Source organism: Fusarium venenatum, assembly GCF_020744135.1.
Source record: "Fusarium venenatum strain MPI-CAGE-CH-0201 chromosome Unknown EDB82scaffold_2, whole genome shotgun sequence".
NCBI classification, from domain to species: Eukaryota; Fungi; Ascomycota; class Sordariomycetes; order Hypocreales; family Nectriaceae; genus Fusarium; species Fusarium venenatum.
In genome coordinates this window covers 5,787,691-5,815,632 of record NW_027072130.1, presented here as the reverse complement: position 1 = coordinate 5,815,632, position 27,942 = coordinate 5,787,691, and the positions used below count along the sequence as shown (strand labels likewise).

Here is a 27,942-nt window from a genome sequence, read left to right as displayed (position 1 = left end):
TTTAGGAGCCTATAAACCAGTATAAAATTATCCCATTCAATATCCTCTGCGAGACAGATCAAGGTAAGAGCTATCTCTATCTACTCTATTTTACACCCGTGGTATCTATGCACATCCTTTTTTAACATCAAGTCATAACCCCTAGTAAATACCCGAAAAAAAAGTAAATATTTTCAGCCAAACAGACCCTATTGGCTGTTTCTTCTACCATGTTCAGTGACTCCTGGAGGGTTATCATCGTCCGTATTTGCATCAGCATACCACGTGGACGGCTGTTGTTTCTTTGTTTGGTCCACTAACGAGATTTCACTTTCCTGACCTTGCGATGGTAAACGTGTCTGTCCTGATCGGAATGGACCTGACCCAGGTATTCTCAAGTTCCCTGATGTAGTCGTCGACCTGGGCCCGTTGCCGTAACCATACGAGGAGCCAACCTGGGAGTGGCTCCGGTCTTTGAAGAAATACCCGTAAATCGATCTGCCAAGTGCAAGATTGGCACCGACGATGCCGAGATACAGTTCGAGGTTGGACCATATTGCTGTGATAGCATAAACCCCTAAGACTTTGAGTCAGAATATTGGCTCCCTCGAGGTAAAAGATGGGAGTAGTAGCTTACAACTTAGATCTGATGTTACCACACCGAGGGAAGATGCTCGAGCAATGCCAAAACCAGTTGCACTTGAACATACATTAGTTATTGTGAGAAGGAACCTCTTTGGGGTATTGACTTACATAAGTCCCAAACTCATCAGGGCCCAGACAGAAAGCTTCGTCTTCATTGGTAACTTGACACTCCAGATGACGAAAACCGGCAACAAAGAACACAGCAGGTCTGTAACAATCGAAAAAGCTAAATATGTGGTTAGTTCAACACTCTCCCATCGACCATGGATGTACGAACCAATGGTAGCATAGATGTAGTAAATGCGAACGCGCGGATCCCAACAATCGCCTACGCCAGTCCAATACGCGCTGATAGGCTTGCATTCCGCGAGTAAGATAAGAATACAGCCGAAATTAGTTATGAACAGACCCGCCATTATTCCCCAAGCTGCGTATTTGACCCTTCGCGAATTTTTGATACGCAATAAAAGTAGCAGAATGGATATTTTGAGAAGACATATGCTGGCGAAGAGGAGGATCTGGGCGAACCATCCGAGCATGTTGTTGCGCATATAGTTCTCATTGTCGATGTACCATCTGTGCCGTCCATTGCCGATCTCGACCTGAGCGACCTGTACGCCGAATCGTGCTATACCGAGAAGTGTGACAATCGCAATGGTGCAGTCGTCGGGGCCCATCGATCGCAGGGCTGATCTGACCCATAGCCGAACACTAGTGGTGATGATCACAAAGGCAAGGCACGTACCAGACACGCCCAGCAAGGCTGGTCCCACGTTGTCATCTGGTGGCAGCGGGTTCGGCGGTTCCACTGTGGCCATGGCTTAAGAAAAGAGATGTATGAGAAGGGGAAAAAGAAAAGGGAGAGAGGGAGGATCAGCGAGATAAGATCAAACTGGATATCTCGGTAGTGTCAGGTCTATCCATGTTTAAGTAAACCAAACGCAGTAGTTCGTGTGGGGGAGATGTCACTGACTTGAGACGGGCTCACCCGGATGACCCTAGCCGGGAAAGGCTTTTTCTCATTATAGGGGGCTGACCAAGATATAATTGCCTGCCTTTGGTGGCGTTCTCGGCCTGTATGGTTTCATTAAAGGCGGTTCGTCAAGGTAGCCTTTTGTGATCAGCTCCTTCTGAATGAAGTAAAGACGCCAGCGATGCCTGTGGTTATCTTGCTTCTGGAACATGTCAACAAACCATAACATAACGGCGCGATCCACTGAGGAGCTTATCAGGATTCATAACTTGCATGATCTAACATTGGGCCGGGACTCAATTTTGGATCTTTCTGTAGCTCGGGTCCAAGTGTCTCCGTTGTCAGAATGTTTGATTCGTTACAGAACGCGAAGACCCTGTAGATGACCCCTGAGTCCCTGATGCGAGAGGAAACCTTATTACGCTTTAGCGAGCGTTGGCAGGTTTTAAGGTTCGGTCATTCTATGGACGGACCCATATTAGTGGCCTGGTTCAGGACTCTCTACCGACCCCTGCCCATGTTAGTCTCGTAGGTTCGTAGGAACAAGATAGGTGGAAGGAAAAGAAATAACTCACCAGATCCCATATGTTCCCATATATCCCCAGATATCGGCCGGTTAGTTCATTTAGTCCAAGGGACTAACGATATAAGCCAAGCAATCTGCTATGCCGAGCCCCGTGTAACTGGAGCGGTGCTCCGCCTCGGTTGTCAATGCAAGCATCAAATAATTAAACCTCTCATGTTCAATGCAACCCAAAATCGACAAGGGGGAGAAACCATTTGATAATCAATAAATGGTTAGGTCCTTCCGTATCTCCGTTCTTTTGTCCGTGATTGTTGCGGTGCATATTCTTGGTAACCCAGTCCATCTTTGACTCTTTTCTCTCTCTTTTGCCCACATTCGTTACCATGCTTGTCAAACCCCAGTTGTGGCTTGCATTTGCTGCAACTGCAGTCGCAGCTCCGTCTCAAGATGCATATGACTATGTAAGTATGAAAGCGTCTTACTCGAATTATTACGAAACCACTGTTCGCTTTGTCCTGTCCACAGCCTAACTTTACTTTCTCTGGACAGATTGTCGTAGGAGGTGGCACTGCAGGAGTAGCCGTCGCTGCTCGTCTCAGCGAAGGCCTCCCATCCTCCAAGATTCTCCTTATTGAAGCTGGTCCCGAGGCACTCGATGAGCCAAAGATTAATATCCCTGGTCTCAAGGGTACAACCTTGGGAACAAAGTACGACTGGAATTTTACCACTGTCCCCCAGACTGGCGCCAATGATAGAGTATGGCCTATCAACCGAGGCAAGGTCTTGGGCGGAAGTTCCGCCTTGAACCTCATGACTTACGATCGTGCTGCCGCTGCCGAATATGATAGTTGGGAAGCCCTGGGCAACCCGGGATGGAACTGGAAGACGATGATTAAGGCCATGATGAAGTCCGAGACCTTCACTGGCAAGAACACTGCTACATATGGCTCCAAGGGTGTCGGCGACAGTGGTCCTGTTAAGGCTGTTATCAACCGTGTCATCCCCAAGCACCAAGAGTCGTGGATTCCCACTCTCAACAAGCTCGGTGTCCGAAAGAACCTCGAATCTCTCGGAGGTGACCCGCTAGGTGTCATGTACCAGCCTAGCAGCATTGACCCTGCCAACTATAAGCGATCATACAGTGCTAATGCATATGACGAAATTTCCGGCTCTAACCTCGAGATTGCTGCCGATACCACTGTGGCCAAGATCAACCTAAGTCCTCCCAAGGGCAACAAGAAGGCTGTCGCCACTGGTGTCACTCTTGCTGACGGAACTATTATAAAAGCTACCCGCGAGGTTATTCTCTCTGCTGGATCCATCCAGACTCCTCCTTTACTCGAGCAGTCCGGCATCGGAAGCAAGTCTGTCCTCGCCGCTGCCAGCATTAAGCAAATCATCGACCTTCCTGGGGTTGGTGAGAACCTTCAAGATCACCTTCGTATCATGAGTTCATACCAGCTCAAGCCTCAGTTCACTTCCATTGACATCTTCAAGAGCAATGCTACCTTTGCTGCAGAGCAAATGGCGCTTTGGAACGCTGGTAAACAGTCCCTGTACGACTACACTGGCAGCGCCTACACATTTTCAACCTGGAAGCAGGCCCTTGGTAGCGATGCCAAGATGCTTTCTCTTGCCAAGGAGGCTGTTGCAAAGGATGGTAGTAAGGTTGACAAGAAGAAGCTCGACTTCTTCAAGGACACCTCCATTCCCCAAGTCGAGGTCATCTTTTCTGATGGCTACACCGGTGTCAAGGGTTATCCTGCTGCTACATCACCTCTCTTCGGAAAAGGCTTTGTTTCTCTCATCGCCGTCGTTATGCATCCTCTGAGCCGCGGCAGTGTCCACATTAACCCTTCTGATCCCGCTGGCAAGCCCATCATCAACCCCAACTACCTCAGTAACGCCCATGACGTCGAGGCTGTTACTCAGGCTGTAAAGTACAACCGCAAGATTGCAAACACTGAGCCCATGCGTTCTATTTGGGATGATGAGTACGAGCCTGGTTTGGATGTCAAGACTGATGAGCAGCTCAAGGAATATGCTCTTCGCACTACACTCAGCATCTTCCACCCTACTGGAACATGTGCTATGCTTCCCAAGAATGATGGCGGTGTTGTTGACGCCAAGCTGAAGGTGTATGGAACTGAGAACCTTCGCGTCGTTGATGCCAGCATCATGCCGCTCTTGATCTCAGCACACATCCAGACAGCTGTATATGGCATTGCTGAAAAGGCTGCTGAGTTCATCATCGAAGCTGCGAAGTAGATCATCACTAAAAGTTGTTAGACTTAATGTTTATATAGTAATAAATGATGTACACAAACGCTACATAGAACCCCGCCTTCATATAGCCAGTGCAGCTGAAGTGTTGGGTGCCCAACAAACCATTTTCCTCTCCGGCGCCCACAGTGTCACCGGCCAAAGAATAATAGTTAGTTCTGGAACTATTTCTAGTCAAACGGAGGCCAATGCGAAAGTAGATTGAAACACATCATCTCTAAACAAGCCCCCCAATGTTGTTGCGCGCGCCCCCAGTGGCCAATCAAGCATGATACCGCTGCTTACTACTTCAACAACCAAAAACTGTCAAGCCAGAATATCCCGAACCGCGCGTGAGCGTTTCATTATACCTGAGGCAACTAAGCCAAGGCATGAGTTTTGGTGCTTTGCAACCCTAGCACGACATAAACGCGCGCTTGAAAGGGCATGGTTTATAAGTCGATTAGAAATCTCTTCACAGCTCGAGACAGGTCGTTGGGGCTTGGCATGGTTGATGGGGCGCTTTCGAGCTGTCTAGCAATTGCAAAAATTATTTAAAGGAGTCGATGTTTACAATAACAGTCGATGTTCAATACAATCGTTACTTCCATTAAACCCAACAGTATTTGCTCTTTCTTTTCACATTTAAGCAAGATGGCGATCACGAAGAACATCGCTCTTATCACAGCCAGCACCAGAACCCCCAGAGTAGGCCCAAAAATTGCCAGCCTAGTTCACGAGATTATCACCGGCGATGCAGGCGCCTCTCAAAAGACTAAAATCACGCCTGTGGATGTCGCAGACTTCAACCTCCCTGTCTTTGACGAAACGATTATGCCAGCCATGGTCCCTCAAAAGGGTAATTTCACTAAACCCCATGCGATAGCCTGGAGCAGTGAGATTGCCAAGTACGATGGATACATCTTCGTCATTCCCGAGTACAACCACGGTCTCGCCGGCGGTACTAAGAACGCCATTGATTACCTGTACAACGAGTGGATTGGTAAAGGTGTTGTGGTTATCAGCTATGGTATCTTTGGAGGCAAAGGAGCGAATGATCAACTCAATCAGGTACTGAAGAGCATGAAACTTCAAGTGACTGAGACTAGTCCGGCTCTTGTTTTCCATGACAATGTCGGCCCGGACTTGTGGTTGGCAGGTGCGGGAGATCTTGGCGAGGACACGAGAAAGGACATCATTGCCCAGAGTCCAGAGATCCTTAAAGCCTTTGCTGAATTGAAGGATTTGATGGAAAAGCAGTAGCCCAAAGAGCTTTAAGGTAGAAGACCAAATAGTATATCACAGACCGTCTCACATTATCTTGCCCTCCGGAACATCGGAAATCTACCGCGATTCATCTCGAGCTTATAGGAAAGAGAAATCTGGAAATCTGGAACAGCAAAAAAGATATTCCACCAGAACGGTAGTGAGGCTGTGGCTGTCCAAGTATTTGATCGAGTAAATGCGGCACATTCCTGACACCTACAGGCCAAAAATACTGAAAGTAATTTCTTGACGTCAATATTACGATGCGGCATACCTGTCGCGTTGGGAATTAAACGAGTGTCGGGAAAGGCGGCAGAGTTTGGCGCAGCTGGTTGGTATGCGGCTTTGGGTTCTGGCACCGTTACCTATCGAACTACACTAATTTCATCCGTGGCTTATGCAGAGCAGGAATGTAGGCGCACAGCCTGTGTCTCACTTTGGTTTGCGTGACACGTAGATGATCGCGCTGCCCCTTCCTTCCGCGATGATCCCTTCGCCTTTTGTTTTGTTTGCACTTCCCTTGTCAACGTCATGCAACTCGTGAGACCCTTAATTGCAAAGTGATCATCTCCACCCGTTCTATTGCCGTTCGAAGACCTTCAGCCGTAAACATGGTGATGGATCCGCGAGGTAGAGAAGTCATTGTGCGAATCCTCCTTGCGCTTGGATAAACTAGAAACACTAACTTCTCGTTGTAGGCTGTACAATGGACTCTTCTTTTAGTTGCCTTTGGAGTTATCATAGCTCGACTTTACTTGCGGCTAATACTACAGAGACGACGGCTTCTTGCAAGCGACTATTTTATGTGCGCCGGATGGTGCACAGCTGCCGCATCAGCATGCTTCGACATTGTGTTCTACCAGGATGGCGCGATGCGTCAGGGTGTCACGCTGGGCTTGGTCGGATTTGAGGGAACAGCTGAAGAAGCATCGGAGTTTTATAAGGTGAGCAAGCAGCGACTTATCTACTCTCTGGGATCCGGTCTGACAATATACACCAGCTCTACCACTTTTCTGATTATCCCTTTCATACAACATTCTACCTATCAAAAGCAGCTCTACTGTCTGTATATCTCCAAGTATTTCCCGACTTCATGGTAAAACGGCGTCGATTCCTGTGGGCCGTCATTACATATGTCGCTGCGTCTTACACCACAACGATTTTGTTCCTCACAGTTTCGTGTTTGCCTACATGGAGGCACTGGTTCGTACTAGCACTATCAATCATCTGTCTATTTTACTAACTTGAGACTTTGAAGGGCCTTATCAGATGAGGGTTGCTCAATTGAGAGCATCAGGATGACATTTGAAATTGCATGGAGTTTGAATATTATGGGAGACATCCTAAGTGAGAACACTGCACTCTAGTAGGCGCAAGACGCTACTAACCAGGTGGAAATTACAGTATTTATATTGCCATGGCTAGTTGTTCCCGAGCTCACACTGAGACCGAGGCTCAGATACAGTCTTTATGCCACCTTTGGGCTCGGTATCATCAACATCTCATTTTCTATCGTCCGCTTCGCTTTGATTGAGAAATACGGTGCTGATTTGATCATCACAATCACTTTAGTGGGTAAGTCAAGTTATCTAACCTCTCATTTTCAAAGGCGTCTGCTAAATATGTTTCAAGAGCTATGGAGTTTCATGGATTCCTGTATCGGCTTGATAATTGCATGTCTCCCGTCTTTAAGACCCTATTTCAACTGGAAGGAAAAGATCAAATATTACGGAGAAGACAGGAAGCAAAGCAAAACAGACTCACATAAACCAATAATCTCATCCGATCCGGATATGGTGAAAGAGCCGGCAAATGCACATACGAGTATACAAGTGCAACGTACGTTTTCGGTTGCATGATGAAAAGAATTCGGCATGAGATGGGTAATTGGGATTCTATAAGGAGTCTACTTTATGAATGGTTCTTGATGATTATGAGTTCAAGCCATTCTTACCCTTGACGATAACTTTTACTTGTCGTTTCGGGAGTTGCATTTTGAAGATTATCGAAATGTCACAAGACCAAAAGTGAGCTTAGAAGAACGAAAGAAAGACGGGCAAGCCGACTGTGAATGTATATTCATTGGAGATGAAGGTATGTACATCGAAATAGAGACAGGTCCTGCGTGAAGTCCAGCTACAAGTCCAGCCCAGTAACCATATAGCCTTGGTCAAAGGTCCTTCTGGAGATTTACATCGGCGTTTCGAGAGGATCAGTCAATTGGTATTGATCCTTAACTCAAGGCTCCGGAAACAGATCATGCTCTCAAGACTTAACCAGAGACAGTCATGGTAGCCTGGCCAGAGCTCTGGTAACCCTCAACAGCAAGGATCTGGTAGTCGTGGCTTCCGAGACGGAGGCCGGCTTGAGCCCAGGCGTTGAAGTGAGCACCAGTGTTGACGGATCCGCTGGATCGCTTGTTGCGGCGGACGGACCAGTACTGCTGGAAGGTCTTGCAGTCACCCTCGATGGAAGGAGCACAGTTGCGAGTGCTGACAGCAATGTCGTAGATGGATCCATCAATGTTGATCTCACCCTTCTTCTGAGCACCGGAAGAGGGGTTGTAGGTGCCGAAGTTCTCGACGATGTAGTACTCAACGAGAGGGTTGCGGGTCCAACCGTAAACAGCGAGGTAGCTGTTACCGTTGGGGTTGTAGCTACCGGAGTACTTGATGGTGCTGGAGAAATGGTTAGTAGGAGTTCTGCATGAAGGATTCCATGACGGTATCTTACCGAGCAGCACCGGGGTTCCATCCCTTACCACCAACGTGGTTACCACGGTTGCCATTCCAGTTCATGCTGAACTGGCCGCCGTTGCCGTTGGTGTAGGTAACGGCGTTGGGGGTATCGGTCCAGAAAGAGAAGTAGAAGCCATTGCTGACACCGGTGGTAGGGCTGGTTCGCTTTTCGAGAAGACCGGAAGGAGGCTGAGCTTCGGACTTGGTAGGGTTGGGGGCAGCGATAGCGCCAGTGACGGCCGAGACGGCGGCAAGGAGGTAAGTGAAAGAAACCATTTTGACTGTGATGAGCTTGAAGACTGTTGCTTGAAGTTGATGGAGAAAAAGAGTTTGGATGAAGAGGATCGACGTGTTAATTTATATCTTGAGACAACGTCACTACAGGCTTGATCTTGTTCACGATATTATGGTGGAGAATAACGATGTGCCCACTAAGGATAGAAACCTGCTCATGATCGGTTCTACGATCTTCATTTTGCCGGCAAGATTACATGAAGGCAAAGTAAGGGATCATCGATATGCATGGTCAACTAGCTGTTGATGTTGATTAGTGGGTCGATTCGATGCCGGGATAGTGCAAGCAGACATGGTACTCATCTCCGGGTTTATGAAACGTGCTAACTTAAAGGCGTCGCTTTATCCGGTCTTGATGCAACTGCGGAGGGTCAGGGCTCCGAGTCATCCCATTTAGGTCAAGAGTGAGTCTTGAAAGGGAACAAAGTATGTAATATGGGCAGCAGTTGGACCACATGGCACCAATGCGGAGTGCTTATGTTGAAGGAACCCATTTTTCGTTCCAGGGCGGGAGGTAGCATTGACTACCGAAGCATTGAACCAGGGTGGCAGGCAAGGCATTATCATTACGCAGGGGAAACTGGGGATCATGTTTATTCAGGCTAATTCTTTATTCCATTCCCGAAGGTTCTGTTTCAGAATACTTTGTCGAGAGCCCTCCTTTAATTGTTTTGTAGGTCAGTGTGTTGAGCAGTCTAAACTTTTATCCTGCCTGCCCTGTGACCTGCTGGCTCTCAATGCATTGACACTGCTTGTTGTCTAGGTATAATTGATTGGTGCATTTATTCTCTTAATATATCCGGTTAATTTACTGACTTTAACACGCTAAAGTCGGAATGCTACTCTACCCGTTAATTTGACAATCGAATGGTTACTGAGTCTGACCGCTCTTCAGACCAATTAATTGGCTAGATGATCCGGCTAAATTGCTTCATCGAAACACCGCCAAGTCTAATGCAACTCCCGGACTTGGACCAGATGCACGTATCGCGGGGAAGGCGACAGCCTCTTAACATGATTGTAGAAGCCGGAAAAAGTAATGTTGGAATAGTACGAACTAACGTGCATCGGCATTTATGCTTGGCTTGACTTTCTACTTCAGGCACAATCCCAAAAGGGTTCCAAGTCATTCGACATATTTTCCAGGAAATAGTCTGGATCATTCTTCGGCAGCAACATGGCCGTCCTACCAAGAACAGCAGTGCCTTCATATTGTCAATTACCAGATGAAATCAGCACATACGACCAAAGCTCGTAGAAAATACGGGATCCCGTCCGCTCTCCCATAGTCAAGCTGCGAAGCGCTGGATTAGTAGTTGGGTCGGTGACGACCAGCGAATCCCCGGTGTTGTATGTTATTTTTGCTTCCCTTTTGTTGAGGCTGCAGTGGAATGGAGGGCTTGATAGTCGCCACAATTCTTGTTGTGGTAGCACATGTCTTTGCTTTTTGTTTTTGTTTTCCTTCTTCCAATAACAATGCGATTGGTAGGAAAAGAGTGACTAGAATTACTTTGTTAAATCATGTCACAAATAGTGACTGATTACTCTGTACACCGACTTCTGATATTATTTCTTAACGAGTACGTCGTTGACATTTGGTTTTCTGGCAATAACTTGTTGGCGAAGTAATAACAGCATCATCCCTAATCATAGTGGTACTCGGAATACTCGGCGGAATGGAAAGGCGGGTATCGACACAACGTCACATTGCCAGACCATGGACCGAGCTTGTTGTCGTCTGATGTATTGCGCGGCTTGTCAAGATATAAAGTTTGTCAAGCATAGAATTGTTAATTCTGGCGTTTATCCTAGTGACATCGGGCCGACAAAAGTGATTCACATTACTATTCAAGAATCTTCAAATAGTGTGTTTATTACGCGTTCGAGTATTTGCGGTACGTATAAAGATTGAACTTGACCCATTTATAGCCTCTAAGGAATCCTTGATCCTATGTGCCCAAGGTGTGCTGTCGCACCGTATTGTTTAAGTCTTGCCATAAAGTAAGGACTTCACCTTAGTAATAGCCGTTCTCTTTATTGCCAACTACACCATCCGTTCCATTCATACCATTCGTACTTGCCTTCCGCTTGAGGCTTGCAGTTTTTGATCCTAAAAGCTCGTCAACCATCAACTGGCAGCAGCCAAGATAGTTAGTTGGGTCGACTAGCAACAGAAGCTGCTCCGTGCTCAGATGTTGTGTGACCTCATCAATCTTTTGTAGTGACTCGATCAACGACAAGTCTTTCTCGACAGCAGCTACACACGCTCCATAGACAATCTCGTGAGCCTCCTGGCGACCCACAAACTCGGCCAATTTCATCATGACGGCTTCAGCAACGATGAGTCCTCGCGTCGATTCAAGGTTAACCTTCATGGCATTTGAGTTGACCTGCAAGCCTGACAACGCAAAGTTTGCCTGGTGAAGCGAGCCAACTACTGATATGAATGCGACGGGTAGTGATGCCCATTCCAGATGCCAAGGCCCTGAGGCACGCTCAAAGTCTGATACCATACCATCCAATACCAGTCCTGCCTGTGCCCGGAGGATCTTGGATTGTGCTAGTATGATCTCACTCGAAATGGGATTTCTCTTTTGAGGCATCGTTGATGATGCTCCTCGGTGAGGTACGAAGGGTTCCGCAACCTGAGAATCATTCAGAGTCAACTCGCATTCGCAGCGCAAATTGATGGCGACTTACCTCGTTCAACTCGTTAGACGACATCATAATCAGGTCCAGAGCAATCTTCCCTAAAGAACCCCCAACCAATGCCAGAAAGTTGACAACCTCAGCAATTGTGTCTCGAGCAACGTGCCAGGTAATCACAGGGTCTTTGAGACCCAAGATGGCAGCTAATCTTTTGCGTACTCTGATGCCATTATCTGAATCGCCTAAAGAGGCTAATGTACCAGCAGCGCCGCCGAATTGCACCAGTAAACAGCGTTCCTTAATCTGATATAGGCGCTCTGTATGACGTCGAAGTCCAGAAAGCCAGACGCCGCATTTATAGCCGAATGTGATTGGCAGGGCGTGTTGTAAGTGTGTGCGGCCAGCCATTGGTGTGTCGCGGTATTTGAAGGACATGGATTCGAGTGTCCTGGTTGTTGCATTGATGAGGCGTTCTACGATTGCGATGCCATCCTTGATCTGTAGCTGTGAAGCCAGGTCCATGATGTCTTGGGTGGTGGCACCCCAATGGATGTATCCAGCTTGTGTGTTGTTAGCTTGTGGCGCTATTTAAGCTGTAGTATACCAACTTACCCTGCTGGTGAGGAACCCAAGACGCCATTTGCTCTACAAGACCAAGAATTGGGTAGCCCACAACTTCTGTCCTCTTTGCAAGTAATGGCCAATCAATTTTTGAGACATCTGAGAGCTCACAGATGACCTTGGCAGTCCCAATAGGAATTACCCCTTCATCTTCCTCAGCTTGAGCTAGAGCGCATTCTGCGTTGATCAGATTTGAGACATATGATCGTTCAGAAAAGCATTCCCGTATCTCGTTAGTTCCGAAGGTGTCTCTGAACAAAATGGTATCAAAAACAGTGGCAGCGGCCATAGTGGCTTGTAGGGTAAGTTGATCAAAAGAAATAGGTGGGGTTCGTAGGAAATAAAGGCCTGAACTGGATTGATGCCACAGGACGTCGTCGTTTATGTATGCACGAGTTCAAAATGAGATTTAGAATGATACAGCGTTCTTATTACCTTGCGTATACTGGAACATACCAATCACTACTCTTAATTCGTCGTTGATGTCAGTTTTTGCTACGTAGTGGAGCACGGAATACGGTGTAAAGGACGTTGGGTGCGGGATAAGTATCGATATCAGTAGCGGGATAACGGAATAACGGAATAGCGGGATAAGCAAAGCAAAGGCGCAAATGGTCAACACATGATGCATTCACATCGATTGTTCAACGGTTTTCATGTCCTTCTCCGCGTTTTCCCCAGAAATAAGGCTTCACCACGGGGTAGTAACCAGAGTCTTTAGTCGTTAGCCCGGGGTAGTAGTAGAGTCTTGGATTGTTAACCCGGGCCAGCAGTTGGCATATAAAGATGTGAAGTGGCTCTTTATCAACTCCCTTTTCTCTGTGCTCTGAACTACAAGCTTTTTGTACTTTCTTGCTTTATGGCTATTTCCATAAAGAGTTATTTGTTATTACTTTCACATACTCTTCCATCGCAGTCATGGCCCCACCATGCGAGCTCCGATTGTCAACTTCCTCCAAGGGTGCGAAGCCTAGCCATGGCTTTGATGCCGTTCACCATGAGAAGGTGCTTGAGCAAAACGAGCAAAACAATCGATCTGGCGACTACTCGGGTGCTACCAGCAAGACGGATCCTGCTGAAATCGCCTTAGTTCGAAAGCTGGATAGAATGATCATGGTGAGATTCAGATCTTGGAACAATTGCTGTAATATAGGATTGCTGACTCGACCAGCCTATCCTCTGGGCAATGTACTTCCTCAACTATCTCGACCGAAATGCCCTGCCCCAGGTGCGACTTAATACACTCGAACAAGACTTGAACCTCAAAGGCGTCCAATATAACATTGCCATCTCGATCTTGTTTGTTGGTTATCTTTTGATGCAGAGTGCGTTATTCCGTCCAAAGGCACTGGCAATTGGGACTAACTATGATGTCTTCAGTTCCCTCCAACATGTTCATGACACGGACCCGACCATCCATCTATCTCTCTTGCTGTATGATTGGTTGGGCTGCAGTATCAGCCTGTACTGCAACAGTTAAGAGCTACTCCGGTCTTGTTGCTTGTCGTTTCTTCTTGGGCTTTGTCGAAGCTGTGAGTACTTATTGCGCTTCAGCCTTGATCTATTAAGACTGACTTTCCAAACCAAGCCTTTCTATCCAGGAGCCCTGTATTTGCTCTCGATATATTACACTCGAAAAGAACTCGCTACTCGTATCTCGTTGCTCTACACTGGTCAAGTTGTGAGCACCGGTTGCTCTGGACTCATCGCCGCAGCAACATTCTCCACACTCGACCAAGTCAAAGGAATTGCTGGGTGGAAATGGTACGAATGTCTTCACCTGATTGACACCTTGAATTCCGATCTAATCAAGAGGCATTTAGGCTTTTCATCATTGAAGGCTCCGTTACAGCTGTCGTTGCCGTCTTTGGCTTTTTCCTTCTGCCTGACGACCCTTCAGAAACTAGATGGCTTACACCTGAAGAACGCGAGCTTTGCATCCTTCGAATCAGTCGCGATACCGTAGGCCAGCAAGTTCGTGGCACAACCTGGGAGGGACTTAAGCAAGCTTGCAAGGACCCTCGAACATGGCTTTTCTGTTTGATGCAGAACCTTCACATTAGGTTAGTACTTGTCCCATTAGGACCGCGATCGCTACTTGATCTAACTGTTCTCTAGCGCTTGCTCCTTCAACAACTTCTTCCCAACCATTGTTCGCTCAATGGGCTTCAAGTCTACTACCGCCCTTCTTCTCACTGCCCCTCCTTACTTTGTGTCTGGAATTCTTGGTATCCCATTCGCGTGGTCTTCTGGCTACGTCAATGAGCGTACCTGGCACATCACTGCAGGCCTCTCTCTAGCCGTGGTAGGGTTCGTCATCTCATGTTCAACACTCAGCTCGGCAGCTCGCTATACAGCAACGTTCCTCTACGCCACTGGTGCTTATTCCGTTGGGTCTGTTATCCTTGGCTGGGTCGGTAACACACTCTCGCAGACACCTGAGAAGAAGTCGGTGGCCTATGCACTGGTCAATGTTACGGCGAACCTGGCCTATATCTACTGCGCATACCTCTGGCCTTCATCAGATGGCCCCGATTACCTTATGGGTTTCTCTTCTATGGTAGCTTTCGCTGTTACTAGCGTCATGTGTGCATGGGCTATGAGGGTCTGGTTGAAGAAGCTGAACCGCAGAATCTTAGATTCGTCAGAAAACGAGGGTGTTCTTTATACTTATTAGATAACTCTGCAAACCTAAGGAGCTTGGATCCTGGTTTGGTGCAATTTAAAATTAGACCAAACGTAGTGAAACATAAGGAAAATGGTAGACACGAATAAGTTTCTTCAATGTGGTTTATAAATTATTGCTTTTGTTCCCACGTCTGGAATTAGCATTTCTCCCTAATCAATCTTGTTGCATCTCAGAGAGTCATCCATTTGCCGACATCGCTTAGTGTAACCCCGCACATGAAATTTAGTTCAATCCGTCGTCGTTCCACCTTGAGTAACCGAATCTTGTCAACCATTCCAAAGGCTTCGAGTATGGAGGAGTCAACCCCGAGCTCATCAACTGGCCGTGTCTCTGGTCAAGTATGGTATGTTTCTTTCATGGCAACCGATCTTAGTCTACCTAGCGTTACTTACTAATATTGACTTGTTAGTGATCGTTGCCGACGGTGCGTCCTATCCTGGAAACCCCAGCTTGTCACAGGCCGTCCTACCGCTAGTGTTGTGATTCGAATGAGGTGTTCCTCACTAACTCAACAGTAGAAGAAAGATTAGGTGCCATGGCGAGGAGAACGATGTAAGCAAGGTGCCATATCACTTGAGCACTGCTGACCCCATCTTTAGTGCTCTCCATGTCTACAAGCCAATATAGTCTGTGTAACGACGGCCAAGTTAAAAAGAAACAGGAAACGAAAAAGGTCAGTCTTTATTACTCTTGTATAAACCGCTTAAGTTCTAACCCATCGTAGTTTCTATGAAGCTGAGGACAGTCAGCAGCGCCGCCGGGCACCATCTGACGATCCCCAGCGTGTCTCAGCCACCGGTCGGTCAGCACAACATTCTGCAACATCATTGAGTCCGTCTGACACGATCATCTACCGACCTTTGTCTCTTCAGCAGGCTATTCCTGGCACAGTAAGACCTACTACACCAGATGCTTCTAACCAAATAAGTGCTGCGACAGAGGTTCATCAGCCTGTTTCCCTCAACCCAGCCAATGAGCCTGTGATCGGCCATATGGGCCGCCTTGTTGTCGATGACCGAAAAGCATCCATGTTCGGCGGCTCTACCACAGGTGTCCATTTCATTAGTCAAGTTGAACAACAACTTCAGCTTCTTCATATGCACAATGATGCGCTCCCCAGTTGCGCTTATGGGTTATATTTACACAACCCCTGGGGAGCCTCTCTTCATACGTCCGGCTTACAGATAGCCCACATAATCGCTCAGCTTCCCTCAAACACCATAGAGATCGTGGAAGTTGCTATTGACCTTTGGACACCGCTGTACCCTATTATTCACAAATCTTCGACCGTAGACGCCATTGGAAAGCTGTTTAGCCCAGTTAAATCCGCCACAAACGATGTTGTCATCTTATACCAAGCCCTTGGGCTACTAGCTCTTGGGCTGGTTGGACAGACAGGTGATTGTTGTCAGCAACACAATCACTTTATTTGTGCTTCGGAGCGTTTCTACGTTATGTGCACGACTCTATTCGACAGGGTTTTGGCCCAATCTAGCTTACAGAGCTTGCAGGGCCTCGTCATCATACAAATCTATCTTCAACTGTCTGGGCGCTATTCAACAGCTTCTCAGACGTCAGGCCTAGCCATCCGACTGGCCCAATCCTTGGGACTTCATCGACATTCAGATCGATTCAGGTTCAACCCTCTTGAGACAGAATTAAGACGAAGAGCATGGTGGTGTCAATATTCCTTGGATGCGTATGTACAGTTTGATTCCTATCCGATGTCAATCCATTAACTTCAATCTCAGGTTCTCAAGCGCTTATCACGGCATGCCCCGTCTAATTCGCGATCAGGATGTCGACACTGACCTCCCTATAAGCGTTGACCATAATCTCTTGTATCAAACTCACGTCGAGTTTCCTCTACCCGGCGAACGGTCACAAGTAGACACAGCTATCAGTCTGTTTAAACTTGCGCGTATTATTGGTCGCACTCTCGAGCATCTATACACGACCACCAGGCGTCGCGGGGCAATTGCCAAGATTAAGCGTATCCAAGCCGATCTTAGCATGTGGGAACGAGTTGTTTTTGAACCTGAGATTGATGCCGAGTTCACTACGCCGGTAACAAGCAGACCTCTGGAATCTTTGTTCTTGAAAGTTGCCCACTGCGTTGCGACAATTCATTTGCACCGGCCTGCGTTATCTTTTACGACTGCTCATTCTCAGTTTGTATCTTCTCTCAAAGCCTGTGGTCAAGCTTCTGCAACTCTTGTACATTTGTTGAACTCCGGCCTTGGCACACTGGGAACTGATTTTACCATAAATACGATGGTGCCGGGTGACTGGCGAGAGAGCCTACTTGTCGCACTTCTGTATCCTAATGGGATACACATGCTATGGCAAGCAGGGTTGACAATTCTTTTCACGAGATGGAAAGGCTATCCTGTGGCAATTGATGAGGATGAGAACATCGTCCAGTCATGCATCGAATCGCTGCGGCAATTCCACAACCACACGGATGACGTCGGAGATCATATTAGTCAGTGCGCAGATGTTCTAGATCTATTGCGCCAAAAGATCTTCTCAAACTTGCAGACAACACCTGATCTCGAACAACTTCAATGGAATATTTGGGATTGGCCAATGGCGTCAGCACTGGAACTTGCTAACATGCTTGATACAGCACCATTAGACTTAAGTTTAGATCAGCAGCGGTGGCTGTAGCCGTTAATATGTCTAAGTGGTACGCAAAACGAAAGATTGAACTCTATATTGTGTTCGATGGTATATGAAGGCCCGTCTGACCATAGTCCCCAGGGCATAGTGATGGAACAAGTGCCGGCTGATACAGTTAGTGTGCTAACAATACACGGCTATCTTGATCCTAGATCCGTTAGTGTAGCATTTTGAGCTTTAGGGTGTCACGTGCAGCACTGTCCCATCACTTCTACAATGCGACCATTTTTTGTGTCTCGTTCTATTTTGTTCTTTTGTTTTATGGTTTGGAATACTTATTTTACAATAGTACTGATGATTAGGCTTGAGGGTCTAAATTCATTGGCCATGGAATAATTTGAATTTATCTTTTGCCTGGAGGAACCAATACTTTAACAACTTCTCGCATGTCCATAAACTTTTAGGCAACTGGAGAACGAAGATCTGGCCGTTCACGGGTGGCATCCTTCCATCTGAGATTCAATTCCTTTGCCGCTGGGCTCTGCCCTTCTGATCCACGAGTGTCAGGGTGCTAAAGGTAAAACGAGTGGCACATATAAATAACATGGAGTTGCTGGCAACCAAAAACAGATTGACAGGAGAAGATTGAAAAGGAATGCAAACAAAAAACAGATTAGTATGACGAGAGTGAGAAGGAATACGAGACTGGAAGACAAATTCGTATAGAAATGGAGATATGAGAAAGAAATTGTATCCAGTGCCATGCCATTATCACATCTGCATAGTAGTTCCTATCATTGATTAAAGCTTGTTGCATTTATCTTGCAGACCTTATTGAGACGTAATAGTGGCATAGTCTCTCACATACGACCATACCTACCAGAAAATACGGGATCCCGTCCGCTCTCCCATAGTCAAGCTGGTAAGGGGCGGATTAGTAGTTGGGTCGGTGACGACCAGCGAATCCCCGCTGTTGTATGTTTTTGCACGAGGGCTGCTTTTTGCTCCACAAGAAAAATCCACCAAGGACTCTCCATTAGCCCCACGAGACAGGACAACTGTTGTGGCTCTTCGCCTTGAGCTGAGTTAAACAGATCAAACGAATATTGATGGTTCAGCTATGTAGGAGCGGTGACTTGAGAATGACAACTTGAGCTACATGGCGGCTCTTGACGAAGATGCTATATAGAGAATCACACTATAGACGCCATGGTATTTTCTTATCTCATCCATCTCGAGACTCACTTGTTGAAGCTTCCGCAAGTTATAGCTCTTCCTCCTGATCATAACCGACGGGCCAGTCTGGCTGACGAACCATCGCCATTACAATGCCTGGCTTGTCACCACTGATACCAAGATGCGTTTCTAGCCCCATGCGCCAGGCAGCGGGGTAATAGTTCTGGTTGTGAAACATGAACAAGGATCCAATTATATGAAGCTTGTTTGGCTTTGCACCGTCGTCACTCGCGACTTCGTGACGAACCATGTCGAACCATTTGTGGTCTACAAGCTTCTGGATCACTGCTGCATTATCGTGCGGGCGAAGAACGTTTGGAGTTGCCAGCTTCTTCAGACACTCAAGCCAGGCTGCCTGCGTCATATTCCGACCAAGCTCGATACCGTGTCCCATGCCGTCTCGGCAAGGCTTGTAGATATATCCTGCCTTCACATCAGGGTTACCCTCTGATTCTCGGATCAAGCTTCGCAGGCCTTCGGACCCAGGGTTTATAGTCTGAGCGATCCCATCCGCAACAATGTCGGCTTCCTCAGGCGTCAGCACTCCACGGGTGATCATACCAGGAAGTTCCTCCGGTATGATGCCTAAAAGTCTCTTGTCGTGAACTATAAAAACGGTGCGAAGATCGTTCAGGGGTGAGAGGGCCAGTTGTCGAACCACCGCTGGATCCAAGCCGGTATATTCTTCCTGCAGCATCTCTAAAATCCATTGCTCCAGATGAATGCCGGTTGACTTGTCCCAAAGCGACAGCCCAGTCGGTGATGATTTATCTTCTCTAACTTCGAGATATTTGGGATCCACAGCTTCAACTGAAGGCCTATCTTTGCTAAGACTGACACCAGAAAGTGTCTTGGAGTCTGCACCAGGAAAGCTGTTATGGATGGTAAAGAGTGGCTTCTCAGGGTCGAACATTGTCATAACATGCTCATAAGAACCCTACTTATTCAGTTACTGTCAGTACACTGGGTAATCGGAGGCAGATATATGAGACAATTTACCTCCATGTCGCTCTGTGTCTCCAGACCTCCTTTGGCTGCACCAAGCTCTTTGAGGCCATTCGTGGCTAAACTGATGCCGAGTACTCCATTTAGGGGCAGCCTGCCGTTGATTTCGCAGATACGCGGCGCTACATCAGACAAACCATCAGGGGTTTGTTCAAATAGTATATCGCTTCGCCAACAGCCGGCATGATGGCGATAATCAGGAATTGTCCCGCTGGATACTATCCACTTAAGGAGAGACTCTTCTGACGGATCCAAAGGCATACGCTCTGGAAAACGAGCGTTTTCGTCAGTGAACCACCGATCAACGATGTCGATAAAAACACGACCTAGAATGACATGAAGCTGAGTCATTCGTGAGTACAGAGTATCTGACACGGCTACAGGGTGAGGTGAGAAACGAGACTGGATGCCGAACGCCAACTCAGTTCCTTTAGCATCAGTAAGAATATTCTTGCGAAGGATTTCGAGCTCTTTTGCACGGCGAGCGAGACTGCTACAATATGCTGGGATCAATCGTTTCTCTTCGGCACTGCGAGAGACCGAGACTTGCATAAGTCCCGGCCTTTTGGTGATCATGGCTGGCATCGTTATCGTGTAATAATATTATGTTGTGGATGAAGAAGTTATAAGGCGATGGAAGTGGGAGATGTGTTGCTCATTATAAGCTTCTTGATATCTACGTAAGCTTATGCTCGCTTGGTCATTTGGGGCTTGGCTGACACAACCCATCTCTGCTATTGTAGCAGTCGATTTGGAATGATACATACGGCGCTACTTTTCCGATGGTGATTGGCCTATCGGGATAAGGATAGCGATGGTAAGATGTTGTGAGGATTGAGGTAAGAAATTAGTACATATGAAGCCTGGAGTACAGTCAGAAGTACTGCGCGTCGAGGCTAACAGTAGTATATATGTCCATACAAGGTTAATTGTAGGGGCGATGGATGTAACTATAGGATAACGGCAAATACTTCCATATGAAAGCATGACTTGATTAATATCCCTCATTATGTGACAGATCCACCAATGCTCGTCTCGTCCAAAGATGGAACGGACTTTTCTATTTTATCCGCCTATGATCCTTGTCTGGTCTGATGTAAGCCCTCCTACCAAGTTACCCGTCGGTAAGAGACAAGGATGAAGGTCTCAAACAGTTGGAAGAGCTGTGAGCGACCATGGTTCTCTATTGTATACTGGACTTCCCCCCCAAAACAACTCAATGCATGCAGTAAACAATGCGACTTGATTTCAGTCATAACCGATTGAAAGTGATTGGTGATGCAAAGAGGGGTTTTGATCCTTCAATTCATGATAATTGTTTCTCAATTAGTTGTCCCACCAATCGGAAAGACTTGTCCGAGATCTACGACTTCGGGTTAATTAGGTCCTAGACTCAGGAGATATATAACAGGCAATTTGCAGAGGAAAAGGCAATGGAATTGGCTTCCAAGACCAAACTTTACGCCTGGCGATATCCAATATACTTTGAGTCTTATTGGGCAAAAATGAAGGCTACCGTGTCACGTCTAGTCCTGGCAATGTGCTGCTCCCAGGCATTCGCCAGCCCTATAACATTGGCAAGTGTTAAGAACTTGGTAGTTTTGTAAGAGGGCCAATTACTCCCTGAAAATGTTAATCTGACACCATGCAGCGGCGACTCTTACTCAACTGTCGGATTCTGGCCAGGAGGACAGCTACCCTCAGCTGCTAATCCTATAGGCAACCCTGGACTACCTGGTCAAACGACCTCGGCCGGACTGAACTGGGTTGGCCATGTCACTTCTAACCTCAACACGTCGACTATCTTAACATACGACTTTGCCTACAGTGGAGCCACAATCGACAAGAAAATTGTCAATTCGTGGGCACAATACTCCATGTCGGACCAAGTAGCGCTGTACAAACAATACGTCGCGCCAGTAATCAGCGATGCGGATACTTTAGTGGCGATCTGGATTGGGATCAATGATGTTGGTGAAGCATTTTGGAGCAAGACTAGCGCTCTTATCACAGAATGTGTGAACCGGTACTTTGAACTTCTGCAAACTCTTGTCGATGACGGCTTTGACAAGTTTGTTCTGTTAAACATTCCTGGTGCGGTATTGATAACATCAAATTGAACCAGTGAAAGCTAACATATATAGCATACGCCGATCAGTTTCCCAAGATGATAGGCCAACCTGAAGTTGACCTTGCTCGTCTCAGGGCAGACATAATCTCTTATAACAAAGCAGTACAATCCAAAGCAGCCGCATTCGCTTCCTCACACCCAGCCGTCAAACTTCAAATTTTCGACACCAAACCCTCGTTTGATCAAGTCATCGACAACTACGCCACCTACGGAGCAAAGGATGCCACTTGTTTCGGGTCCAGTAACTGTCTTTGGGCTGATGATTATCACGCCAGTGAGGCTATTCATAAGCTTCTGGCACAGAATCTGGTTAAAGCTGTGCGAGGCACATTCACGTTTTAGTCGCATTGCTGTCAAGTATTATGCATTGATCTTTACTACTCATGTTCCTGGTTATATACTTTTTAGTCCATATATCATCATATCCTTTACCGATGAGTGTCAAAAAGAGTCCAGCGAAATCCCGGCCAAGAAACACTGCGATCGGTTGCATCCCAAAAGGAAAGCACAAAGTTCAAACTGGAAATTCACAATGGAATCTAAAGTCAAGTCAATAAAGGAAAAGAAAAATATTATAATTAACCTATAGATACTGAATGTTGTCTATCCGTCCCTCACACTCTATCATCTTGGCTCCGTTTCTAGACAAACTGATGAAACTCCCCTTCCGAGTAATATGCATATGTATCGATCAGCGGCTTACGAAAGCGCTGGTCTTGACCCATTGTTCCATAGTCTTGGTACCAGGGTTCAATTGTCGGACTTTGGAAAGATCAGCTCCGTATCCTTCATCTCTGAACCAGTTGACCATGATTCCAATTTCCTTCACACCCACTTTCAAAGCCTTGCCCAGGATCCCGAATGTAGTTCCTGCAGGGCCGCCGGTCGCATGCTCAAAAGCCTCGCTCAGTTGAGCAAATGTGAGCTCGTCGCCAGTTATGCTAATGGCTTTCTTGCTCCAATCCTGAGGGTTAATAAAGGCTTCTGCAGCAAAATAGCCAATATCTTCAGTGGCGACCCATTGGAGAGGCTTGTCCTTTAGAGTGTCGCGGATCATGGTGAGAAAGACTTTCGTGGCGAAAACAGGCTCGAGATTTTCCATGAATGCGGTAGGACGTAGAATGGTCCAGTTCATAGAACTCTTTCCTTTGTTTGTGGAGTCGCGTAAATGATGCTCAATCTCGTGTTTGGTCTTGAAATGGGGAACGACTGTTGCGTCGGTCCAAGACTTTTCATCACCACCACGGTCGACACTGGAATAAACAAAATGCTTGATACCCACCTTGATGGATTCATCGATGAGGCCCTTGCCTTGGCGGACTTCACCTTCCAGGGTAACGCCCTTGCCCATGGAAAGCTGAACAGAGTAAACACCCCAGATAGGCACGGTGCCCGCGGCTCGCTTAGCGGCCTGGAAGAGAGCAGGAATCGAGTCAAGATCGCCTTCGACGAGCTTGATATTGGAGGACTTGGCCACTAGTTTCTTTGCGGAAGCTGACTCTTTGTTGCGAGTGACTGCGAGAAGGAGAAAGTTGGAAGAACTTTTGGCAAGAAGGGCATTGATAACGGCGCCGCCTTGTTTTCCGGTGGCGCCAGTGATGAGGATTGCACGAGACATCGTTGGGGGTTTGGTAATGTTTGTATAGTGTTACTGATATCTGAGCGCGTATCTTGATAGAATTTGTTGTTCTGAAATGTTAATGTGGTTATTGTTGTGATGTGATTAATGATGAGAGATGAGGTGGATTTGAGAATGAGACCATGATCTTTATGTACTCAATTTTTTGTGTACTAGAAAACACCAATTCTAAATCAAAAGCCTGATTATCAACCAACAACATCGATGATCCTCATTGAGCTATGTATCCGATTTTTAAAATGGACAAGTCGGATGTCCATGATTTCGCGAATATCCTTGATTGCAAATGCTGTGATAGCGCTCGGCCATGCAACGAAATCCGATAACAAACGTAGGTGACTGGGGCTTTGATTGGTCAACAAAGGTCCAAGCTAGTGCTCGGTCTTCGTCCAATGTGCGGAGGATGTGTTGCTGACAGCCATGAACTAACTCCGACTACTTACAGAACATAGTTGCTATGGTACAAAAAAAAGTAGTTTTTGTTAGTATCTTGAACCCCAAATTGATTGAAAATACGACCAGCCCTGCTCGCTAAATGCCAAGACTCCGAGTAGCCAATGATAGCGACCTCACTTTTGAATGGATTCATACCGTCACATAATCAACTGCTCTATTGGGTCGATTCAACATGCTGACATACAGGAACAAATCGTCTAAGCTGTGAATCCTTCCAAGATCAAGAAATACCGAGAATGGTATGATGAAGATGATAAAGGTCAAACAACAACGAGAACGAGTACTTAATTGTGCAAAGTCCCGACCATTTCGAATATCATCTCAAACAAACATCATTCAACACATCAAGCTCCCCAACAATCACAATTTTGTATCTCAATCACTTTAACTCAACTTCAATACATCTTTCAGGTCATTATGCCTCATCTTGCAGCTCAAGTCCCCGCCGCCAAGGCTCCCCTAGAGATCCGGGAGATCGAAACTCCCCAACCCGGTCCCCATGAGATCCTCGTCAGAAACCAGATCATTGCCATCCAGCCTATTGATGCCAAAATCGCAAAGGTTGCAATGCTTCCACTCTCATACCCCACTATTCTGGGTAGCTCATTCGCTGGGATCGTTGACAAGGTCGGATCCAAAGTCACGGGCTTCCAAGTTGGTGACAAGGTGGTCGGCATGAAGACTGCAGGTGCCCAGGAAACCAAGTACAGTGCTTACCAAGAGTATTCAATCTCACCAGAGGTTACCACCACCAAAGTCTCAGACGATGATACTCTTGACCTTGCGGTTCGTCTTGTCGGTAACCTCCCCACTCTTCCTGCTCTGTTCAACGCTACGTTGAAACTGGAGAGACCTGTGCCCGGAGAGCGACCCATATCACAGGCTAAGAAGATCCTGATCTATGGTGGAACATCCAGTATCGGCAGCATGGCTGTGCAATACCTCACTCAAGCTGGGTACCATGTTGTCACGACCTTTTCTCCAAAGCACAAGGACTTTGTGTCCAAACTTGGCGCCTCTGCGATCATCGATCATACTCAAGAATCCGAGGGACTGATCAAGGAGCTCACCACTGCTGGACCCTATGACATTGTTGTCGATACAATTTCGAGTGGTGACACGGTCAAACTCAATGCCCAAGTCGTCGCAGCTCAGGGCGGCGATTCTGTTTACGCTTTGCAGCCAGCCTTTGGTCCCGAAACTCTACCTGCTGGTATTACCCGCAAGTTTGAGGGGTGGTCTCTGCTTTTAGGCAAGGAGGAGAATGAAGAGCTGTTGAAGTGGACTTTCGATACATATTTCCCCAAGGCTCTTGAGACTAGTAGTCTGGTGTCAGTGCCTGCGAAAAAGATTCCCGGTGGACTTGGTGGATTGAATAATGCCCTGGATTTGTTGTTCTTTAAGGGTGTTAGCAGTGAGAAGGTTGTCGTGGATCTTCGCGATTGATATGCTCTTGAAGTACTGAATACAAGTTAATCTAGGCATATAATAAATATAGATAATGGCAATGAATCTTCATCTTTCAGAACATTGGCAACTTGATCATAATCGCTCAGTGTAACCTGTCAGTAATTTCCATTCAAGGCCCCCAGGGTGCAAAAAACCTAGTACTGCTTGTATTTGTATTGAAATGTTTTAGGCATTCTTAACTATCATAACCGGTCGTTGGATACTTAATTTCCTTATGTTGAGCTTTGGACATGAACGTTTGTTACCTCAAGATACTACTATTCGCATTTATCCAATCTCGGCTGAAACTAGTATTGAACGGCGGATTTGAAAAAAGTGGTCTTGTTGAGTCTTCCAAACTTGGAACACCCGGGAGTTGTCTACCGAAGTTGCTGCATCAGGTCGAAGGTCCGAGCCTGGAATTTCCTTATGTAGACAGCAGTATTAATAGGATGGGTTTTAATATAGCCCACGTATAAGTATCCCTCCAAGTTCGTTTTAAAAATACGGTAGCGCTTTTGCTCGTCTAAAATCCCACCATGAAGATTTCCACAATCCTCGTGGGAGCCAGTCTCTGGGCCGCTTCTTTGACTCCAGCGTCGGCTGGCCTCATTTCTCGCGCTGATACGTTCAACAATCCCCTCATTTACTCAGACTTCCCCGACAATGATGTATTCTTGGGTCCCGACAACAATTATTACTTCTCCGCTTCCAACTTCCACTACAGCCCTGGAGCGCCGATCCTACGTTCAAAAGATTTGTTGAATTGGGACCTTGTCGGTCATTCCATTCCTCGCCTCACTTTTGGTGATGGCTATGATCTTACTGGAAACCAGCGTAGCTACCGTGGTGGAACTTGGGCTTCGTCAATGCGGTACAGAAAGAGTAATGGTCTGTGGTACTGGATTGGATGTGTCAACTTCTACCACACTTGGGTGTTTACTGCGTCATCACCTGAAGGACCATGGACTAACCGCGGCAATCTCGGCGATGGAAACTGCCACTATGACAATGGTATCTTGATTGATGATGATGATGATACTATGTATATCGTGTCGGGCTCTGGGGATGTCCGCGTCGTCCAGTTGTCTCAGGATGGGTTCAGTCAAGTCAAATCGCAAAATGTTTTTAGCAATAAAGACATTGGGAAGGAAGATATTGAGGGCAATCGTATGTACAAGATCAATGGCCTCTACTACATCCTCAACGACAGTCCGAGCGGCAGTCAGACTTGGATCTGGAAATCGAAGAGCCCATGGGGTCCTTACGACAAGAAGCTCCTCGCCGACAAGGTCACGCCCCCCATCAATGGTGGAAATTCTCCTCATCAAGGTAGTCTTGTCAAGACTCCCAAGGGTGATTGGTACTTTATGTCTTTCACTTGGGCATACCCTGCCGGACGTCTTCCAGTACTAGCACCTGTCACCTGGGGTAGTGATGGCTTTCCCATTCTCACAAAAGGTAGTAATGGAGGTTGGGGGTCTTCATACCCTACTTTACCCGGAACATCAGGCGTGACAAAGAATTGGGCAAGAACTGATACCTTCTCTGGTACATCTCTTAGCCCCTCTTGGGAATGGAACCACAACCCCGACACGAACTCCTTCACTGTCAACAATGGCTTAACTCTTCGCACAGCCACAGTGACCAAGGATATCTACCAAGCTCGGAACACACTTACTCACAGGACCCACGGTAACCGCCCCGTCGGAATCGTCAAGATTGACTTCTCCAAGATGAGAGACGGAGACCGTGCAGGTCTCTCGGCTTTCCGTGATCAAAGCGCCTATATTGGGATTCATCGCACAAACGGACAATTCACTGTTGCCACTAAGCATGGAATGAACATGGACGAATGGAATGGAGCGACAACTAGCATGGGAGAAATTAAGGCCACTGCTGCTGTGCCTTCGGGAAGGACCGCTGTTTGGTTCAAGATTCAAATGGATACTGATCCTGCTGGAACTGGAAACACGGTCTTCTCATTCAGTTGGGATGGGTCCAAGTACGAGACTCTCGGCCCCAACTACAAGCTTTACAACGGGTGGGCTTTCTTCATTGCCTATCGATTCGGCATCTTCAACTATGCTGAAAACTCCTTGGGTGGATCAATCAAGGTGGAATCTTTCAGCGCGGCATGACTGAGAATGATGCGAAGATAGAGAAGGGTTATTGGAATTCTCCAAATACCGTATGTAAGATCTAACCGATCATTAGCAAGTGTATATATCTGTCACTACAGAGCTGAATAATTAAGTATATGTCAAGAAAACTGTATCACTTAGTTACGTAAAGAGGCCCTTGACCATCGGGACTTGCCAAGTAGGTAGCTAATCACTCCTTTGACCCTTTCTCACCATTCCCCCATCAATCTGAAGTGCTTGACATACCATACCCTCGGCCCTTAGTCTTTGCCATGGTGCCTTGGGGTCATGAGTCGTCACTTTGATTCGGCAACCCTGTGGTTTTAGCCAGTGCACTCCATATTGACCCCTGCCATAGATATCTTCGAGTACTTCTATCATCTTGGCAAGATGCGTAATTCGTGAAGTCTCAATAATGTAGGTGTAGGTAGACATGTCGATAAATTGTAGAAGTCTTAAATTAGCTGATGTTGAATTCGAAGTAGTTTTAGGACCTTGTGGATTGTCAATTAAAGGTCGGGGCGATGGCGGCATTTATAGTATAAGAATAAATAGAATAATTTCTGATTGTACGCATGGTAATCTTCAGCTTAGTTGACGGAGCTTTCTCATATCGCT

The 27,942-nt window shown here is 46.8% G+C and overlaps 13 protein-coding genes across 13 annotated transcripts; 8 read left to right on the top strand and 5 right to left on the bottom strand.

Annotated features, from left to right (window-relative positions):
- Nucleotides 1–31: 31 nt before the first annotated feature.
- EDB82DRAFT_575150 (uncharacterized protein) lies at nucleotides 32–1,776 on the bottom strand. Its single transcript, XM_025735174.2, has 5 exons — nucleotides 1,598–1,776; nucleotides 902–1,540; nucleotides 733–850; nucleotides 617–678; nucleotides 32–556 (listed from the first exon to the last, which is right to left on the bottom strand). Exons 2-5 carry the CDS (start codon nucleotides 1,440–1,442, stop codon nucleotides 189–191), a joined length of 1,089 nt encoding a protein of 362 aa, XP_025585907.1. The 5' UTR covers nucleotides 1,443–1,540; nucleotides 1,598–1,776; the 3' UTR covers nucleotides 32–188.
- Nucleotides 1,777–2,460: 684 nt separating this feature from the next.
- Nucleotides 2,461–4,399, top strand: EDB82DRAFT_461470 (uncharacterized protein). The gene is made up of 2 exons (XM_025735173.2): nucleotides 2,461–2,584; nucleotides 2,673–4,399. Exons 1-2 carry the CDS (start codon nucleotides 2,507–2,509, stop codon nucleotides 4,389–4,391), a joined length of 1,797 nt encoding a protein of 598 aa, XP_025585906.2. The 5' UTR covers nucleotides 2,461–2,506; the 3' UTR covers nucleotides 4,392–4,399.
- Nucleotides 4,400–5,191: 792 nt separating this feature from the next.
- On the top strand, nucleotides 5,192–5,690 carry EDB82DRAFT_499525 (flavoprotein-like protein). Its single transcript, XM_025735172.2, has one exon. It carries the CDS (start codon nucleotides 5,220–5,222, stop codon nucleotides 5,646–5,648), a length of 429 nt encoding a protein of 142 aa, XP_025585905.2. The 5' UTR covers nucleotides 5,192–5,219; the 3' UTR covers nucleotides 5,649–5,690.
- Nucleotides 5,691–6,262: 572 nt separating this feature from the next.
- Nucleotides 6,263–7,271, top strand: EDB82DRAFT_524687 (uncharacterized protein; the record flags this gene model as incomplete). The annotated part of the gene is made up of 6 exons (XM_065609128.1): nucleotides 6,263–6,295; nucleotides 6,350–6,595; nucleotides 6,652–6,854; nucleotides 6,910–6,998; nucleotides 7,056–7,226; nucleotides 7,261–7,271. The coding sequence occupies 6 exons, from the start codon at nucleotides 6,263–6,265 to the stop codon at nucleotides 7,269–7,271; spliced, it is 753 nt and encodes a 250-aa protein (XP_065464869.1).
- Nucleotides 7,272–7,685: 414 nt separating this feature from the next.
- EDB82DRAFT_174310 (endoxylanase precursor) lies at nucleotides 7,686–8,870 on the bottom strand. Its single transcript, XM_025735170.2, has 2 exons — nucleotides 8,385–8,870; nucleotides 7,686–8,329 (listed from the first exon to the last, which is right to left on the bottom strand). Exons 1-2 carry the CDS (start codon nucleotides 8,663–8,665, stop codon nucleotides 7,924–7,926), a joined length of 687 nt encoding a protein of 228 aa, XP_025585903.1. The 5' UTR covers nucleotides 8,666–8,870; the 3' UTR covers nucleotides 7,686–7,923.
- A 1,669-nt stretch (nucleotides 8,871–10,539) lies between these two features.
- Nucleotides 10,540–12,447, bottom strand: EDB82DRAFT_461463 (L-Aspartase-like protein). Its single transcript, XM_065607878.1, has 3 exons — nucleotides 11,945–12,447; nucleotides 11,384–11,892; nucleotides 10,540–11,328 (listed from the first exon to the last, which is right to left on the bottom strand). Exons 1-3 carry the CDS (start codon nucleotides 12,240–12,242, stop codon nucleotides 10,699–10,701), a joined length of 1,437 nt encoding a protein of 478 aa, XP_065464868.1. The 5' UTR covers nucleotides 12,243–12,447; the 3' UTR covers nucleotides 10,540–10,698.
- Nucleotides 12,448–12,770: 323 nt separating this feature from the next.
- On the top strand, nucleotides 12,771–14,630 carry EDB82DRAFT_536567 (major facilitator superfamily domain-containing protein; the record flags this gene model as incomplete). Its single annotated transcript, XM_025735168.2, has 6 exons — nucleotides 12,771–13,069; nucleotides 13,125–13,278; nucleotides 13,334–13,485; nucleotides 13,542–13,717; nucleotides 13,777–14,016; nucleotides 14,072–14,630. Exons 1-6 carry the CDS (start codon nucleotides 12,872–12,874, stop codon nucleotides 14,628–14,630), a joined length of 1,479 nt encoding a protein of 492 aa, XP_025585901.2. The 5' UTR covers nucleotides 12,771–12,871.
- A 274-nt stretch (nucleotides 14,631–14,904) lies between these two features.
- Nucleotides 14,905–17,794, top strand: EDB82DRAFT_499515 (fungal-specific transcription factor domain-containing protein). Its single transcript, XM_025735167.2, has 6 exons — nucleotides 14,905–14,985; nucleotides 15,052–15,066; nucleotides 15,161–15,194; nucleotides 15,242–15,315; nucleotides 15,367–16,341; nucleotides 16,394–17,794. The coding sequence occupies exons 1-6, from the start codon at nucleotides 14,933–14,935 to the stop codon at nucleotides 17,310–17,312; spliced, it is 2,070 nt and encodes a 689-aa protein (XP_025585900.2). The 5' UTR covers nucleotides 14,905–14,932; the 3' UTR covers nucleotides 17,313–17,794.
- Nucleotides 17,795–18,528: 734 nt separating this feature from the next.
- Nucleotides 18,529–20,090, bottom strand: EDB82DRAFT_524682 (uncharacterized protein; the record flags this gene model as incomplete). Its single annotated transcript, XM_025735166.2, has 2 exons — nucleotides 18,529–19,437; nucleotides 19,500–20,090. 2 exons carry the CDS (start codon nucleotides 20,088–20,090, stop codon nucleotides 18,529–18,531), a joined length of 1,500 nt encoding a protein of 499 aa, XP_025585899.2.
- Nucleotides 20,091–21,010: 920 nt separating this feature from the next.
- On the top strand, nucleotides 21,011–21,978 carry EDB82DRAFT_475361 (uncharacterized protein; the record flags this gene model as incomplete). Its single annotated transcript, XM_065608037.1, has 3 exons — nucleotides 21,011–21,108; nucleotides 21,157–21,599; nucleotides 21,650–21,978. The coding sequence occupies 3 exons, from the start codon at nucleotides 21,011–21,013 to the stop codon at nucleotides 21,976–21,978; spliced, it is 870 nt and encodes a 289-aa protein (XP_065464867.1).
- A 280-nt stretch (nucleotides 21,979–22,258) lies between these two features.
- Nucleotides 22,259–23,350, bottom strand: EDB82DRAFT_174263 (uncharacterized protein). Its single transcript, XM_025735163.2, has one exon. The coding sequence runs from the start codon at nucleotides 23,252–23,254 to the stop codon at nucleotides 22,328–22,330; it is 927 nt and encodes a 308-aa protein (XP_025585897.2). The 5' UTR covers nucleotides 23,255–23,350; the 3' UTR covers nucleotides 22,259–22,327.
- A 517-nt stretch (nucleotides 23,351–23,867) lies between these two features.
- Nucleotides 23,868–25,237, top strand: EDB82DRAFT_499508 (chaperonin 10-like protein). The gene has a single exon (XM_025735162.2). It carries the CDS (start codon nucleotides 24,149–24,151, stop codon nucleotides 25,175–25,177), a length of 1,029 nt encoding a protein of 342 aa, XP_025585896.2. The 5' UTR covers nucleotides 23,868–24,148; the 3' UTR covers nucleotides 25,178–25,237.
- Nucleotides 25,238–25,719: 482 nt separating this feature from the next.
- EDB82DRAFT_461457 (glycosyl hydrolase) lies at nucleotides 25,720–27,321 on the top strand (the record flags this gene model as incomplete). Its single annotated transcript, XM_025735161.2, has 1 exon — nucleotides 25,720–27,321. The coding sequence occupies one exon, from the start codon at nucleotides 25,720–25,722 to the stop codon at nucleotides 27,319–27,321; it is 1,602 nt and encodes a 533-aa protein (XP_025585895.2).
- Nucleotides 27,322–27,942: the final 621 nt, after the last annotated feature.

Bases quoted from the DNA above. Each gene is read 5' to 3' on its own strand.
- EDB82DRAFT_575150 (XM_025735174.2), bottom strand. From the start codon at position 1,442: ATGGCCACAGTGGAACCGCCGAACCCGCTGCCACCAGATGACAACGTG. The intron at 851-901 runs GTTCGTACATCC...CCACATATTTAG, and splicing joins CTACATCTATGCTACCATTG to CTTTTTCGATTGTTACAGAC. The intron at 557-616 runs GTAAGCTACTAC...TCAAAGTCTTAG, and splicing joins GGTAACATCAGATCTAAGTT to GGGTTTATGCTATCACAGCA.
- EDB82DRAFT_461470 (XM_025735173.2), top strand. From the start codon at position 2,507: ATGCTTGTCAAACCCCAGTTGTGGCTTGCATTTGCTGCAACTGCAGTC. The intron at 2,585-2,672 runs GTAAGTATGAAA...TTCTCTGGACAG, and splicing joins CTCAAGATGCATATGACTAT to ATTGTCGTAGGAGGTGGCAC.
- EDB82DRAFT_499525 (XM_025735172.2), top strand. From the start codon at position 5,220: ATGCCAGCCATGGTCCCTCAAAAGGGTAATTTCACTAAACCCCATGCG.
- EDB82DRAFT_174310 (XM_025735170.2), bottom strand. From the start codon at position 8,665: ATGGTTTCTTTCACTTACCTCCTTGCCGCCGTCTCGGCCGTCACTGGC. The intron at 8,330-8,384 runs GTAAGATACCGT...CCATTTCTCCAG, and splicing joins TGGAACCCCGGTGCTGCTCG to CACCATCAAGTACTCCGGTA.
- EDB82DRAFT_461463 (XM_065607878.1), bottom strand. From the start codon at position 12,242: ATGGCCGCTGCCACTGTTTTTGATACCATTTTGTTCAGAGACACCTTC. The intron at 11,893-11,944 runs GTAAGTTGGTAT...ACAACACACAAG, and splicing joins TTGGGTTCCTCACCAGCAGG to CTGGATACATCCATTGGGGT. The intron at 11,329-11,383 runs GTAAGTCGCCAT...AATGATTCTCAG, and splicing joins CGTCTAACGAGTTGAACGAG to GTTGCGGAACCCTTCGTACC.
- EDB82DRAFT_499515 (XM_025735167.2), top strand. From the start codon at position 14,933: ATGGAGGAGTCAACCCCGAGCTCATCAACTGGCCGTGTCTCTGGTCAA. The intron at 15,316-15,366 runs GTCAGTCTTTAT...AACCCATCGTAG, and splicing joins AGAAACAGGAAACGAAAAAG to TTTCTATGAAGCTGAGGACA. The intron at 16,342-16,393 runs GTATGTACAGTT...CTTCAATCTCAG, and splicing joins TGTCAATATTCCTTGGATGC to GTTCTCAAGCGCTTATCACG.
- EDB82DRAFT_174263 (XM_025735163.2), bottom strand. From the start codon at position 23,254: ATGTCTCGTGCAATCCTCATCACTGGCGCCACCGGAAAACAAGGCGGC.
- EDB82DRAFT_499508 (XM_025735162.2), top strand. From the start codon at position 24,149: ATGCCTCATCTTGCAGCTCAAGTCCCCGCCGCCAAGGCTCCCCTAGAG.